We start from the raw sequence: 13,527 nt of genomic DNA, 5'->3' as shown, positions 1-13,527 counted from the left end.
TTCTTTTACAAGTAATTATCTTATAATTTCACATATAAACCTGTAAATGAACCGAACGAGCATGAACAAAGGCGTTTGTATTCTTTCATTTAACTTTTAACGAACACGAACACTTAATCGAACAAATATTTGTGTTCATGATAATTCATTTAAAATCTAAACGAAGAATTCACGAACATAAATAACATAATTAAACAAAAATAAACGAACATGAAGGAACATACATGTACATACATTAACGAACATAAACATACATTAACAAACATAATTGAACGCATTTAAATAAACACAAACAAATATAAAACATATTAAGGTGATATAATTATTAAATGCAAATAAAATTTAATAATTTTCTATTAATATGTAAACGAACATGAACGAACGTAAACAAACTTAAATGAACGATCATAAACAAACATTCACAAACATAGATGAACGAGTGAAATATGTGTTCATGCTCGTTCGTTTATTTAAATGAACACAACATAAATGAAACATTATTGCCTTTATAGTGCTTATTTCATATTTTAATTATTGTATATAAAGTTAAGTATCGTCACTAATTGGGTTATTCGGGTTAACCCGAAACTCGACTTTTTCCCAAAAATGAACCTGAAACCCGACCCTATTAACAATTCGGGTTGACCCGAATAACCCGATTAATACTTTTGACCCGATTTAACCCGACCCGAATTTGTTTATTCGGGTTCGGGTTCGGGTCAGGTTAATCAGGTTCGGGTATTTTGGACACCCCTACCCACCACCACCACATCCTTATCTCCATTTTTCTCACTCACCACCACCACCACCACCACATCCCTATTATCTTGAACCAGATCCACCATTGAAATTACATACATACATACTTACATACCACCAGGCTCTCCATTTTTAAGCCTTCTCCGATCTATAACTCACCCAACGTCTATATTTTTTGAAATTCGAGCCATTCCCTGCGTTTTGTGTAAAACGCACAAAAAAAAACAATCTAAAACGCCCCGGGGGGCGGTGTGCCCCCGACGTTATATGGCAAAACGCGGTTATAACGCGTCGAGTACGGATGGTCTTAGGGGACACAATGAAATTTTTATATATCTAATACATGTCAATGAGAAATAAAAAGCTACACATATATAGAAAAAATATTATTTCTTGAACATGTGGATAAATGGTGTCTCTGATTCCTTATTTTTACCTACTTATGATTTATGAAAAAGTTATAGGTTACAGTCTTGTAACCTATAAAACTTTTCCTCTTACATATTAAACAAACTCAAATACCTTTTTAATAAGTTATAAGGAATAAGGAGACAAAAATAAGGAATCCCAAACACCCACTTAATACAAGTATACCATTTTGTGTTGAAAAAGTAAAAGAAGTAACATAAACGAAAATACGTTTAGTTTGGCCACCTAGTTGAGTTTCTTTAAATGATATGGGTTTAAATTCATAGTTTTCTTTAACTCGTACGAAGGATATCAAACGAACTCAGAGTAAACTCAAACTAGCGGCATTAAAAACCGTCTTGTCGAACTCTATGATATTAGATTTTAGGTTTTCTCTTTTCGATTCTAGTTTTTAGATTTTAGAAATTTTGTTTAAATAATCGTGTCTTTTTTTTCATCATTGTGTTTTTGTTTATTTTTGTTATTGTGTTTTTTTTCCTCGACGTTATGTTATGTTTTGCTTGATATCATGCTATATTTTATGATTCGTTGTGTCTTTGTACTCTTTCTATAATTAAGAGAGCCGGTAGGATAACTTAACCCAATAAGGGTAAAAAAAATTAGCAAAAATTAATATAGTTATATTAATAGTACATCTTATAATTTAGCTACGGACTTTCTACAAAATACATCTATAGTATCACTTTACACTAACGAGTAACACGAATGGCCCTTTTATAGACTGGCGATAAATGTTAAGTAAATTTTATATAATAGTTAATTATGTAAATGGTCCATGAGAATTACCCATGTCACAAGTATAGTACCCAATTTTGGAAAGTTGAACTAGTAGTCTTTATAGTTTTCTTTTTCTTTTAGTTAACTAACGGGTCACACAAATGGTTCACGGAATGGATGCTCGTTTATTTTCAATGAATAACTAACACAAACAAATTTATAGATTACTTTTAGCAAAAACAAGCACAACCTAAGTGTCCAATTAATCAATAACTAAGAAATCATACCACTCAACTGGTTAGTTTTCAATTATGGAGAACAAACCATTAAACCTGATATGATTTTATAATATTCTTGTATTTGTAAGCTTTGTGTTAAACCCAAAACTGATAAAATACAGTCCAGCTCGGTCATTGATGTATCAAACCATGTTAGTTACTAGGCTGTCTTATTGATAACACACGTATGTAGTGATGTTCTTCGATGTTTTACAATAAATGGTCAGACTAGATTAATCAATAGAACATGAAAGATAGTAATAGAGATTTAGGGTTTTGTTAAATTAAATACAAAATGCCAAAATACGTCCTTTACGTTTGAACGTTTTTTCAGTTGACGTTCTTTAGTAAAAGAAATAGTGAAAATCACCCTTCATGTTTCAAATTCCTTTCACGTTACGTCATTTGACACTAACCTGTTAATTTTTTTTCTTGTTAAATCCGATCATGCGTAAGACACGTGAGGGTAGTTTTGGAAATTCACATATTTTTTAATAATTAAAATAAAAAGATAAAAGATATTTTAAAATAAAAAAACTCTCTCTCATCCCCTCCATCTCCTTTCACTCTGATTCTCTCTCCCTTTTTTTCATTCCCGTCAACCCAAAATCACCCCTGGCGATGATTATTTTTTTGCCACCGACGAGGATAACCATCAACCGTTTCTTAACCGTAAAAAATCCCCCAAAATCGATCGATTCCATGGAACAACCACAACCCATTAGTCACCACCAATTAAACCAATGACAGCTTCCAATCGTTTGACCAGACGCCACCAGATCTTATGTTTTTTATTTGTTTCTCCGCATGCATCCTCAACCGACCTTTAAGAACCTGAATATCATGATTAAAAACAATCGGATCTAAGGTAATGAACCTTAGATCTCGAAATTTGATAAAACTCAGATATAGTTTGATTTTGTGGATGAAACTTCAATTAAGCTTGTACAAAGGGGGTGTTTGGGATTGCTTATTTTCATCAACTTATAACTTATAAACTTTTTGAAAAGTAAAAAGGTGTTTGGGGTTGCTTATACTGTGAGAGAAAAAGTTCCATAAGTTACACTTTTGTAACTTATTAACTTAATGAAAAGTTATAAGGAGGCAAAATAAGGAATCCCAAACACCCCCAAACACTCGTAATCTTAACTAGACTAAGATGATGGGCTAATATTTGAAGATTAAACAAGTATGAAAATGACGCAACAAAGCAAAATTGAATATGGGAGGCTAGCCGTAATCGAATGGATTGGATTTTCAGATATAAGATTAGCCATAATCAATTGGATTGGGCTTTAAGCGGTGGTTTGCGACGGTGGTCCAGGGCGGTGTGGTGCATGTGCGGTGGTGTAGAAAGAGTGTGTGTAGAAAGAGAGAGGGGATGAGAGAGAGAGAGAGTTTGTTTTTATTTTAGAATATCTTTTATCTTTTGATTTTAATTATTAAAAATATGTGAATTTTCAAAATTACCCTCATGTGTCTTGCACATGATCAGATTTAACGAGAAAAATTAGCAGGGTTAGTGTCAACGGATGTAACGTGAAAAGAATTTGAAACATGAAGTATGATTTCCGTTATTTCTTTTGCTAAAGGACGTCCACTGAAAAAACATTCAAACTTAAAGGATGTCTTTTGCCATTTTGTCTAAATTAAATTTTGAATTGAATTAAGATAGCATTCTACTACTAAGTAATGATATATATATGCATTTGCTTTAAGTTATTCGCTTCTACCCAATTTAGGATATTTTAATCCAAATACCAACCCGACTGTTTGATTTCAGGTTCGGGTTAGGAATTTAATCGGGTCGGGTTATTCGGGTGGGGTTCAAAACTCGGGTACGGTTAAAAAGCACGCTCCTAGCATGTCTGACTAGTTTATTTGTTTAATTAACAAATTGTTACCCTAACTTATTCTCGCAAAAGGTTCATAATGGAGTTGTGCTTAGGAACTCACCATAAAGAAGGTTTGTCTACGATATGTTTGTCTTAGGTTATGGCTAGTCGACGACATACAAACAATTAAAATTGGCTACATACATTGGTCACAGTTGAAGTGCCTAAAAATGTAGTTGAAGAAGACAATTAATGGAAATGATTTTAAATTAATAAAAATAATCCGCAAATGACAAAAGGACCTTTAAGTGTAGGCCCTACGTTACCAGGATGGTACTAATATAGGGATGGTTTTTTGTTCGCAAATGACTAAAGGGCGCTTATTGCTTTTATTTGATTCGATGTAGTGGTATCGGTACAGTATCAATATTGAAGTTAAAATTCGGGAAATACCGATACTGTACTAATAACATTCCAATACCAATACTGTACCGCCCCGTACCGAAAGGGCAAAAACTCAAAACTTGATGTCGATATCGAATTAATACCGATACTTCTTTTGCTCATTCTTAGCAGAATTAGATGACCATTAACTATATGGCCATCAATGTTACGTGTTTGTGAAAACTAAGAACTACTAGTATGATTTTTTTAAGGCAGGAACTATAACTTGAAATATAGGTAAAGTAACCACCGATATCATCCACTCTTAATACTACAATAAGTTTAATTCTGAAGTTAGTTTTGAAGAAATTACAATTTCCAAATGTTTAGTAGGAAAAAAAATGGTGAAATTGGTGTTGAAGTGATTTAAAAAGCTTATAAAAATAATTCAGTTATGTCATTCCTACTTCGATTAGATTTTTTGGATGTGTAATTGGTGATCAAGCTATTAAAAAGAAAAAAAATGCAATAATACTTGTAAAGAAGTTCGAATTCCAACGTGTCATAAATAATTATATCTGAACAGAAAACAGAAAACATTAAATGATAAATATAATGAACAGTTGGGAAATGGGTGTCAAATTCTTTTTTATTTTATTTTGGAACAGCGGGAAATGGGTCCATTTATAGATTATTTAAATACAGGCAAAGGAGATCAAATCTGGTTCTAAATTTAAATTCAGTATATATATGATGCCAGCTGCCGTTTGACTAGATTCACATGACCCATTTCTTGATTTTGACTCAACAGGAATCCTAACCCCTTTTATTTTTTAATTAATAACAATTTGTGAAATTGATCTTTTTGGTTGTTTGTATCTCGTACATGTTCTGCCAATGTTTTAGGCAATTAAAGTTAGACGCGTGGTCTCAGAATATGTAATTAGGTGATCTTTGGACTGTCGAGAAGATTGGAAATGAATGTTAAGTTAGAGAAAAGAATATGAAATAAAATTCATGATTGTTTAGAAAAAAAAAATGTGTTCTAGGTAAGGTGGTTAAGATTTAAGAATGAGATTATACCATAAACTGTTTTTTTGTATTTGTAAATTGGAATTATAGAGATATTAAATCATATGCAGTTGTCATTACTCTTTTTTCATTATTGCATATTAAAAATACTGGATTACAACTATATTATCTGTTAATAATGTTTATTATATATGATATGAATAGTGTAACATGGCTCTAATTTATTTGAAAAACAAAAGTAGACTATAATATTAATGACATTTAGTTTTATAGGTATTAAAAAGTTGAAGTTATAAAGACAAGAATAGTTGAGTTTTTAAAACCGATGGCATGGTTCTCTAAACGTTTATCACGGTTTCGTACTTGAGTTTGTGTTAAAAGAGTCGCATCATTGATTCATGTTTTGGATTTGAATGGAATAGCCGAATAGGTATCCTTGATGAATGCTTTTAAATGATGTTGGGCCGAGATGAAAGTCAAGTGGTCCAATCCAGTTATGGTCCAAATCATCGTTCAGTAATATGTTAATAACTATAGTACTTACTGTCAGGCACCCCTAGGACCAAGGCCCAATAGACATGCTCACTGTCAAGTGTTAACTGTCAATTTATTTATATATATAAAATACAAAATGTCAAGACCAAACAGCTCTCGTAGCTCAGTTGGTTAGAGCACCCGTTTAGTAAGCGGGAGGTCTTGAGTTCGACTCTCAACGAGAGCATTGTTTTACTGGTGGATTAATTTTGATTTTTGAGCGTTACGCCGCCCAACTTGCTAATAACCATCCTTCCTCACGTGAGAGTTGAGACCATTTAGGACTTTGGACTACATAAATAAAAAATAAACTTAGTTGTAATATGAAAAAATAATACATGCTTAAAGCATACCTTCTTAACGTCAAACACATCTTAAAGCATACCTTCTTAACGTCAAACACATCTTAGGCTATCAAGATTGCAAACCTCCAACTTTCTTTTTAAAAATAAAAGAGAAAATGGCTTTAATTCACCGATCTGTTCTTTGGCTCAAACGAGATTGCAATCTCAAATTTGGCCAACTTGTGACCACATGTCATAATGTGAGTGGATGCAATTTTATTTTCATTTTTCTTTTTTATTCTTACCAATTAGTTATATATATATTTTGGTTTTTGTTTTGTAACTTATTATATTTAACTTTAAAAAAAATATATAAAAACATAGTCTTACTTAGTTTTATTTTATGAACATTTTGGTATAAATTTCGTTAAAGATGGAGTTCGTTTAAAAAATCGTATGTTTTAAATAAAATTAAAATTTTATCCATTATTGAATAAGTATGTAGTTTTGTATCATTAAAATGTGTAATTTTGAATTTCATGCTACGATTGTAACTTATTTTTATCTATTAATGTTTTTGATTAATATATATATATATATATATATATATAAAGTTTTCAATCAAATAATATATTTTTAAAAAAATATAATTACGTAATTATATTTATATAGTTAATCAAAACTAATTATAATTTGTACGTTTTTAATAAAAAAAAGGATGAGATTGGGTTGTTAATGGGAGTAAAAGATTGAGATGTGTTAAATTATGTAGATTGAGAAGAGAGAAATTAATTTTATAATGTGAGATTGGGATTATGAGATTGTGAATGGGTATAGTCTTATATACTTTGTCTTCAAATGTCACATAGTGATTAGTTTTACTTGTGCATAAAGTGTTTTAAATTTGTTCCAAGTCTTTTAATCAACGTTATGACTTATGAGTGACGTAGCAGCTAAATGCAAAACTAGTAACCGAACTAATTTTTATAGGTTACAACTTTACAAGAGAACAATATGCTTGAGCCATACAATTGTGAATTGCTGAGTGCTATAAGTGTGGTGCTCAAATGAGTCATGTCTGTTTTTACTTGTCTGTAACATCAAGAAATTTCTTAGTCTAGAAAATTTTCGTACACGATGGCTCATATTTACCCGAGTATTCTATACATTTACATGGAAAGATGTTGCTTGGAGTCTCCTAATTAATCCAAAATTTTTTCATAGTCTTTGAAGCTCAAAAAACCTTTTAAAAATTTAAAATCTAATAACACGACTTGAAATGTAAGTGGATAGTGGTGTTTTCCCCCACATAAACCAATTAATTACTCATTGTGTTTTCATAGTCGCCTTGCATTGACTGTGTGACATATGTTGTGACATCTGGCCTCTCGTACCACTAATATTGTCCGCTTTACTCATGAAGAGTTTATACATTTGTTTTTGGTTGCTCAAGTGGAGACTTTCCAGGAGGTCACCTTCTCATCTACTACCGTTAAGCCCAAAACGCGTTGGTGATTTAAGAGGCGAGACATTTACTTATTAACCAAGGATCTCTCTTTTCCACGACCGATATGGGATTTGCCTAGGATGTTACATATGCCCAATACAGGTGCTTGTTTTAGCTCATGTGGTTAAGACTAGGGGTGCAAACGAGCCGAGCCGGTCGCTAGTTACTTGAGATCGGCTCGTGAAAAAGTTTGAATGAGCCGAGCATAATTGAGCTCGAGCCTAAAAGTAAGCTCGTTTAGTAAATGAGCTCGAGCTTGTGCTTCACTTATCAAGCTCAAGCCGGCTCATAAGCCGGAACCAGCATGTCTTTTATATAATTTTATAAAATATAAATTTAATAATTACTAATTAGAATGCATAATATTATGAACAAATTGATAAATATAACTAAATAATATATATTATTTGGCACATAAAGTTATGATTCAAAAATATATAAAAGAATAATAAAAATATATAAAAATAAAAATAATAAAAATAATAATAATAGTAAACGAGCCGAGCCCGAGCCCGAGCCGAGCTCGAGCTTGAAAGTCTACTCGCGAGCTGAGCTCGAACTTTGAAAATAGAGCTCGAACTCTGTGTAAGTTAAACGAAACAAGCTCGAGTGTAATCGAGCTCGAGCTCGGGCTCGGCTCATCTCGTTTGCACTCCTAGTCAAGACATGCTCATTATCAAGAATGCTACAATCTTACATCGTACATCTTAACACCATCGGGATTGCGTTGGCTTGGTCACTTGGATGGGTTGGCCCTAGGGGTGGCTAGGTGGTTGACAACCTCCGACCCGACACTCCGCTAGGCTTGATTTTTTTTATAATTTTACGTATTTTAATGAAAAAGGATATGTATATTTTAATTTTTAAACTCAATTGCATAACTACCTTGGTCTAGTGGCAAAGGGGTATATATGACTTGCAATCAAAATGTTGTGAGTTCTCTCATTTTAAGACATATTTAAAAGCCTATTTTTATACAAAAGTTTTTTACATAACTCAAATCATAATCAAAAAAACAAATTTAAAAATTAAAATTTTTAAATCTAACAAAATACATCTTTACTTAAGGCCTAAAATATTTTTCGCCTATCGGCCCAAATTTCTTTTTCAGTTATCGGAGCCGGCTTTGCCACTTGGTATTGTGTCCATAATGTGATGCAACCCTTTTTTTCTTTGTTTCCCGCCTATTTTGAATCGCATGAAGGAAACTAGACTTCTCTTCTTATTTCTATCATGATGGTTCAATCACCAACCATGATGCATATAAATTTCGTGAACAATATGCTTAATGCGTTTTACCATCCTGAGAAGTGTAACATCTCATTTTCCAATGCAAATTACACACAAAATGTTTTTAAGCAACATGCTTATCACCAATTAGATGGCAGACCCCAAAGCAACATGTAAGGTTATTACTTTTGTGACATGGAGGTCAAGGATTCAAGGTGATCCGGTCCTTCCTCGGACCCTGCACAAACGTTGGAGCTAGGTGAAGCACTTGGTATCGACGCCCTTTCTCATCACCAACCACAGTTGTTACACCAAATCTTTTACTTATACCTTTTGGCCTCACCTCCTTTAGTTAGGGTCTCTTTTCTCGTTATTGCAAGACATAACATTGTGCCCATTTCATACAAGTTATTTTTCTTTCAACTCCATTCTTCGAGTCATTTATTTCTTTTTCAAAAGGATCGCTTTTCTGCCTCACACTTAGTCTACCATGTTCTTCTTTCTTACGAATGTATAGATGTTTGATGTCACATGTTTTAAGCAAATATGTAGACTTCTTCTAAGTGGTTTGATAGAGCATTTATATGCTTCTTTGGACATGTTCTATAATAATATTAGATTAATTATTAACATGAGTCTCTAGATTCTTTTAGATCTTTGTTAAAACTAATTCTGTATTGAATATGTAAATTTACTTGGTAAAATCAGTACATCACAACGGCCTACCGACTTATGGTTACCCAACGAATATTACGTAGTTTGATTTGATTTGATTACAGTACTTGAATCACATATAAATGCATAATCCTCCATTACATACAATACAATACAATACTGAATACCCCACTCCCATCGTCTTCTCCATTTCCATCTTCCATTTAATTCATTTCCCACCTTCTTTTACCTACCCCTCAGTCTCTAATGGAAGCTTACTTCTGCTCACGTCACTCCATTTATTGCTCTGCTACTTTCTACAGTGTCGTACATCTCTCTGTACCGTCAATATTCGTCCTCGATTACTACACTTTCTTCCTTCCTTTTTGTACAACCTCATCCCATCCCGTCAGTTATTAATATTAATATTATTAGTTCACTTCATCAATAACTCACTTGCGGTTTTACGAATGGGGAATTGCCAAGCGGCTGAGGCGGAGACGGTGGTGATAATACACCCAGGAAACAACAAGATCCAGAGGATCTACTGCTCGGTAACTGCTCGCCACGTCATGGATTTAAACCCGGGACATTACGTGGCGGCTGTGATGACGTCAGCGAGGTCTGAAAACGGAGTGCCGGTGAAGCAGCTCAAGCTTCTCCGCCCAGACGATATGCTGCTTGTCGGTAAAGTTTATAGGCTAGTCTGCTTTGAAGGTAATAATCATAATAATAAACCTAACAATCTAATATATATATATAATAATATATACTGTAGTTATTTATAAAACGTGTACTCGATCTGCATGCTCTGTTTTAGATATATTGAAAGAGTTTGCAGCGAAGAAGTGTGTGAAATTAGGGAAGTTGTTGAAGGAAAGAGGAGTGCTCGTGAACGAACCGAATGCATCTTCCATGAAGGTTAGCTAATTAACGTATCCCTTATGAAACATGCTGCATGAAATAATAATAATAACTTGGTAGCAAATATTCGCGATGTGACGCGAATTCGATCTGCATCAGTTAAAAAAAATGAATTGGCAGACACCCAGAAAACTTAAGCACACCTATAGGTTATGAACTTATGATCAAAGCAACATGAATTCGGTAAGTATCCGTTAGGTTTGTTACAATTCTGACACTAAACAAAACATTTGTTACAAAGTGCCCAACATATCGAATGTATAATAAAAAAATTAATATTGATTATTCTGATTTTTATCTTTGATTTTGAATTAATTGAAATAATTTGATAACACTAAATCAACACCATTGTTTGTTTAGATAATTAATCCAGCTTTGATCAGTTTTTTAAAACTTGACATTATTTCTTGACGGGTGTTGATGGGGTAGTTTAGTAATTCAAAGGGAAATAGTGATTTTGTACAAAATTATAATTTATGACAATATTATTGGAGGGTATCTTTGATCTGTGTGGTTTCAGGGCCAAAGAATCTTTTTTATTTCTCTTACCAGATTTATGAAATAGCTTCTCCTTACTTCTTGTACGTCCTAAAAGCTGGAAAATGTTAACATTATTTCTGTATTTACAGTGCATATATATATATATATATCTTTTTTCTTTAGCATGAATATCAAGTGCAACATATATCATATATTTTATGAACTCGATCTTTATCATGTGGTACTTTATAGAGCGATAATGGCGGTAATAACAGCAATAGAATCAAAAATAGGAGCAGGAGCAGGGTGGGTAAGAAGCACCATGGACATGAATGGAAACCAGCTCTAAAGAGTATTTCAGAAAATGAAAATTAAATAAAATGTTTGTATTTTCTCCGTCATCTGTTGTCAAAAACTTGCAGTTTATGTATTTAATGGTGTAATGAGGATGGAGATTTATTTGTGCTTACGTACCGTGTAATATTATACATTTAATGCACGTCTTTATGTTACGGTTTTTGTTTTTTAGAATACTAATATGTGATATTGTGATCCCACTTGCATTTCACTCAACACTAAGGCCATCCTCTATGGTGAGGGGCTTCGTCACGTGGGCACTGGGGGCTTCAAAGCCCCACCCCAAAAGTACCCCTCTATGGTGCGGGGGCTTCGAAACCCCTTAATTTATTTATTTTTTAATTTACATATACTCTCACTTGTATCTATCTATCTATCTATCTATATAAAATACAAATCTCTATATCTTAATATATTTCATTATAAACAAACATAAAACAAGATGAGGCTTCTCGCCGGAGATGAAACCCTAACCCTAACTCTTAAAACCATCCAATAACCGTCATCTTCACCAGCAAGATGCGGCAATTTCTCCGGCCATCAATTTCGTCAACCATCGTTCTCAACTTCTTGCTTCTTCACACCCAACTTCTTGCTTCTTCACGGTGGAGATCAAGGCGGCGTACCGGAGCTTGGCCGGAGCTAAATGGGTGTGCAAACAGTTAGGATATATATATATATATATAACATCATTTTTGGTAGCCGTTGAAGAGGAGGGGGCCCACCAACACCACACACCGCGCCGGCCGTTGCAATGACCGGCACCACCGCGCCCCACCACCAAGGGCGCCCCTCGGTGGTGTTCCGCGCCCAAGGGCGCCCGCCAGCTAAGCCAACGGAGCCCCATAGCGATAGGTCTAACACCTTTTATCCGTTTATTAATTAAGATTGTCACGTTTAATTTATAAGTCTGTCCCACCCTGTAGGTATTATGTTTGAACTGTGCCTCAACCGTTGTATAAACAGACTCGGGAGATATAACATAAAATTGTTGTGGGTTACTATGATCTAGGGATGAGTTATACCAAAAATCACGATCCTGATTTTCCCAAAATCTTGGTACCGGTGCTGTCGTATGGTATTGAAAATGTTCGGGTCGATACGGTACCGAAGTCAAAAATTTTGGAAAATACCGATATCAAATTGTACCGGTACCTTAGTGATCCTGAAACTTAAAAAAATCGGTATCGGTATTGGTCCGATATCCCGTTCACTTATCCCTACTATGATCGGTCTATTGTGAGTTTGCTACATTTTTCTTTCCATAACTATACATGTTATGATAAATCAAAATATTCCATATGTCTCGGGAGAATTCTCAAAATGGCCCGTTAGAGAAGAGAGATTCCAGAATTGACTTGTCCTCTTGTTGAATTCTAGGAATAACCCGTCCCATCCTCATCGTGGCCATGAAACTCATCTTGCAGACGGTGAAGTTCAGCGTCTGATGAAAGGATGAGTGTGGCATGAAACCATGTGTCACGATGAGTTCTGGGGAAAACTCATCGTATCGGCTAGTTCGATAATCATCAATATGTATGTCACGATGTGATTGAAAACACACATGTTTATGTCGCCGGCAAGCACAACCGACAACCTACCGCAACTCTGTTTTCGCGATGACGTGTTTGAATACTATACGATGTGTTTGACATGTTTGGGAATAGTTCCCGCGAGGCGTCCGAGATTGTCACACCCCAACTTAGGGCCTAGGCATGTGACCAACAGTTGGTACCGATTTAGTAAATATATCATAGTTTAGCGAAAGTCTTTAGTTTATAATAAAATATTAATATATTTTTTGAAACGACAATTTAATTGTAAAACCTTTATTTATAATAATAAAAATATTTAATTTATTTGGAAAGCTTCTCGGATAATAAATACCCGAGTGTTAAATTTATAAACCTTGGTTGAATTGTATAAATCATTTTTAAATGTTGTTTATAATATTTTAATAATTTAAAACTTAGTCATCTCTACCTTGTGAGCGTCTATATTCTTGAATGACTCTAATTCCTTGCTACATGTACTAACTTTATTTCCTGAAATATTTGGAAAAATACGTTAGTGATATGCTGGTGAATCGTTGACTCTATAAACATTTTATAAATCTTTCTTTG

The 13,527-nt window shown here is 33.9% G+C and overlaps 1 protein-coding gene and 1 non-coding gene across 2 annotated transcripts; both read left to right on the top strand.

Annotated features, from left to right (window-relative positions):
- The first annotated feature begins 6,081 nt into the window (after positions 1-6,081).
- Positions 6,082-6,155, top strand: TRNAT-AGU (transfer RNA threonine (anticodon AGU)). Its single transcript has one exon. It is a non-coding gene; the product is annotated as a tRNA-Thr (tRNA).
- A 3,547-nt stretch (positions 6,156-9,702) lies between these two features.
- On the top strand, positions 9,703-11,511 carry LOC143622709 (uncharacterized). Its single transcript, XM_077093776.1, has 3 exons — positions 9,703-10,360; positions 10,464-10,564; positions 11,300-11,511. The coding sequence occupies exons 1-3, from the start codon at positions 9,787-9,789 to the stop codon at positions 11,420-11,422; spliced, it is 798 nt and encodes a 265-aa protein (XP_076949891.1). The 5' UTR covers positions 9,703-9,786; the 3' UTR covers positions 11,423-11,511.
- Positions 11,512-13,527: the final 2,016 nt, after the last annotated feature.

The sequence above is a fragment of the Bidens hawaiensis genome, unplaced genomic scaffold (genome assembly GCF_021521415.1).
Source record: "Bidens hawaiensis isolate Kalapana, Puna unplaced genomic scaffold, B.hawaiensis_p1.1 tig00003241_1, whole genome shotgun sequence".
Taxonomy (NCBI): Eukaryota; Viridiplantae; Streptophyta; class Magnoliopsida; order Asterales; family Asteraceae; genus Bidens; species Bidens hawaiensis.
This window is presented reverse-complemented; position numbering and strand designations above follow the sequence as displayed.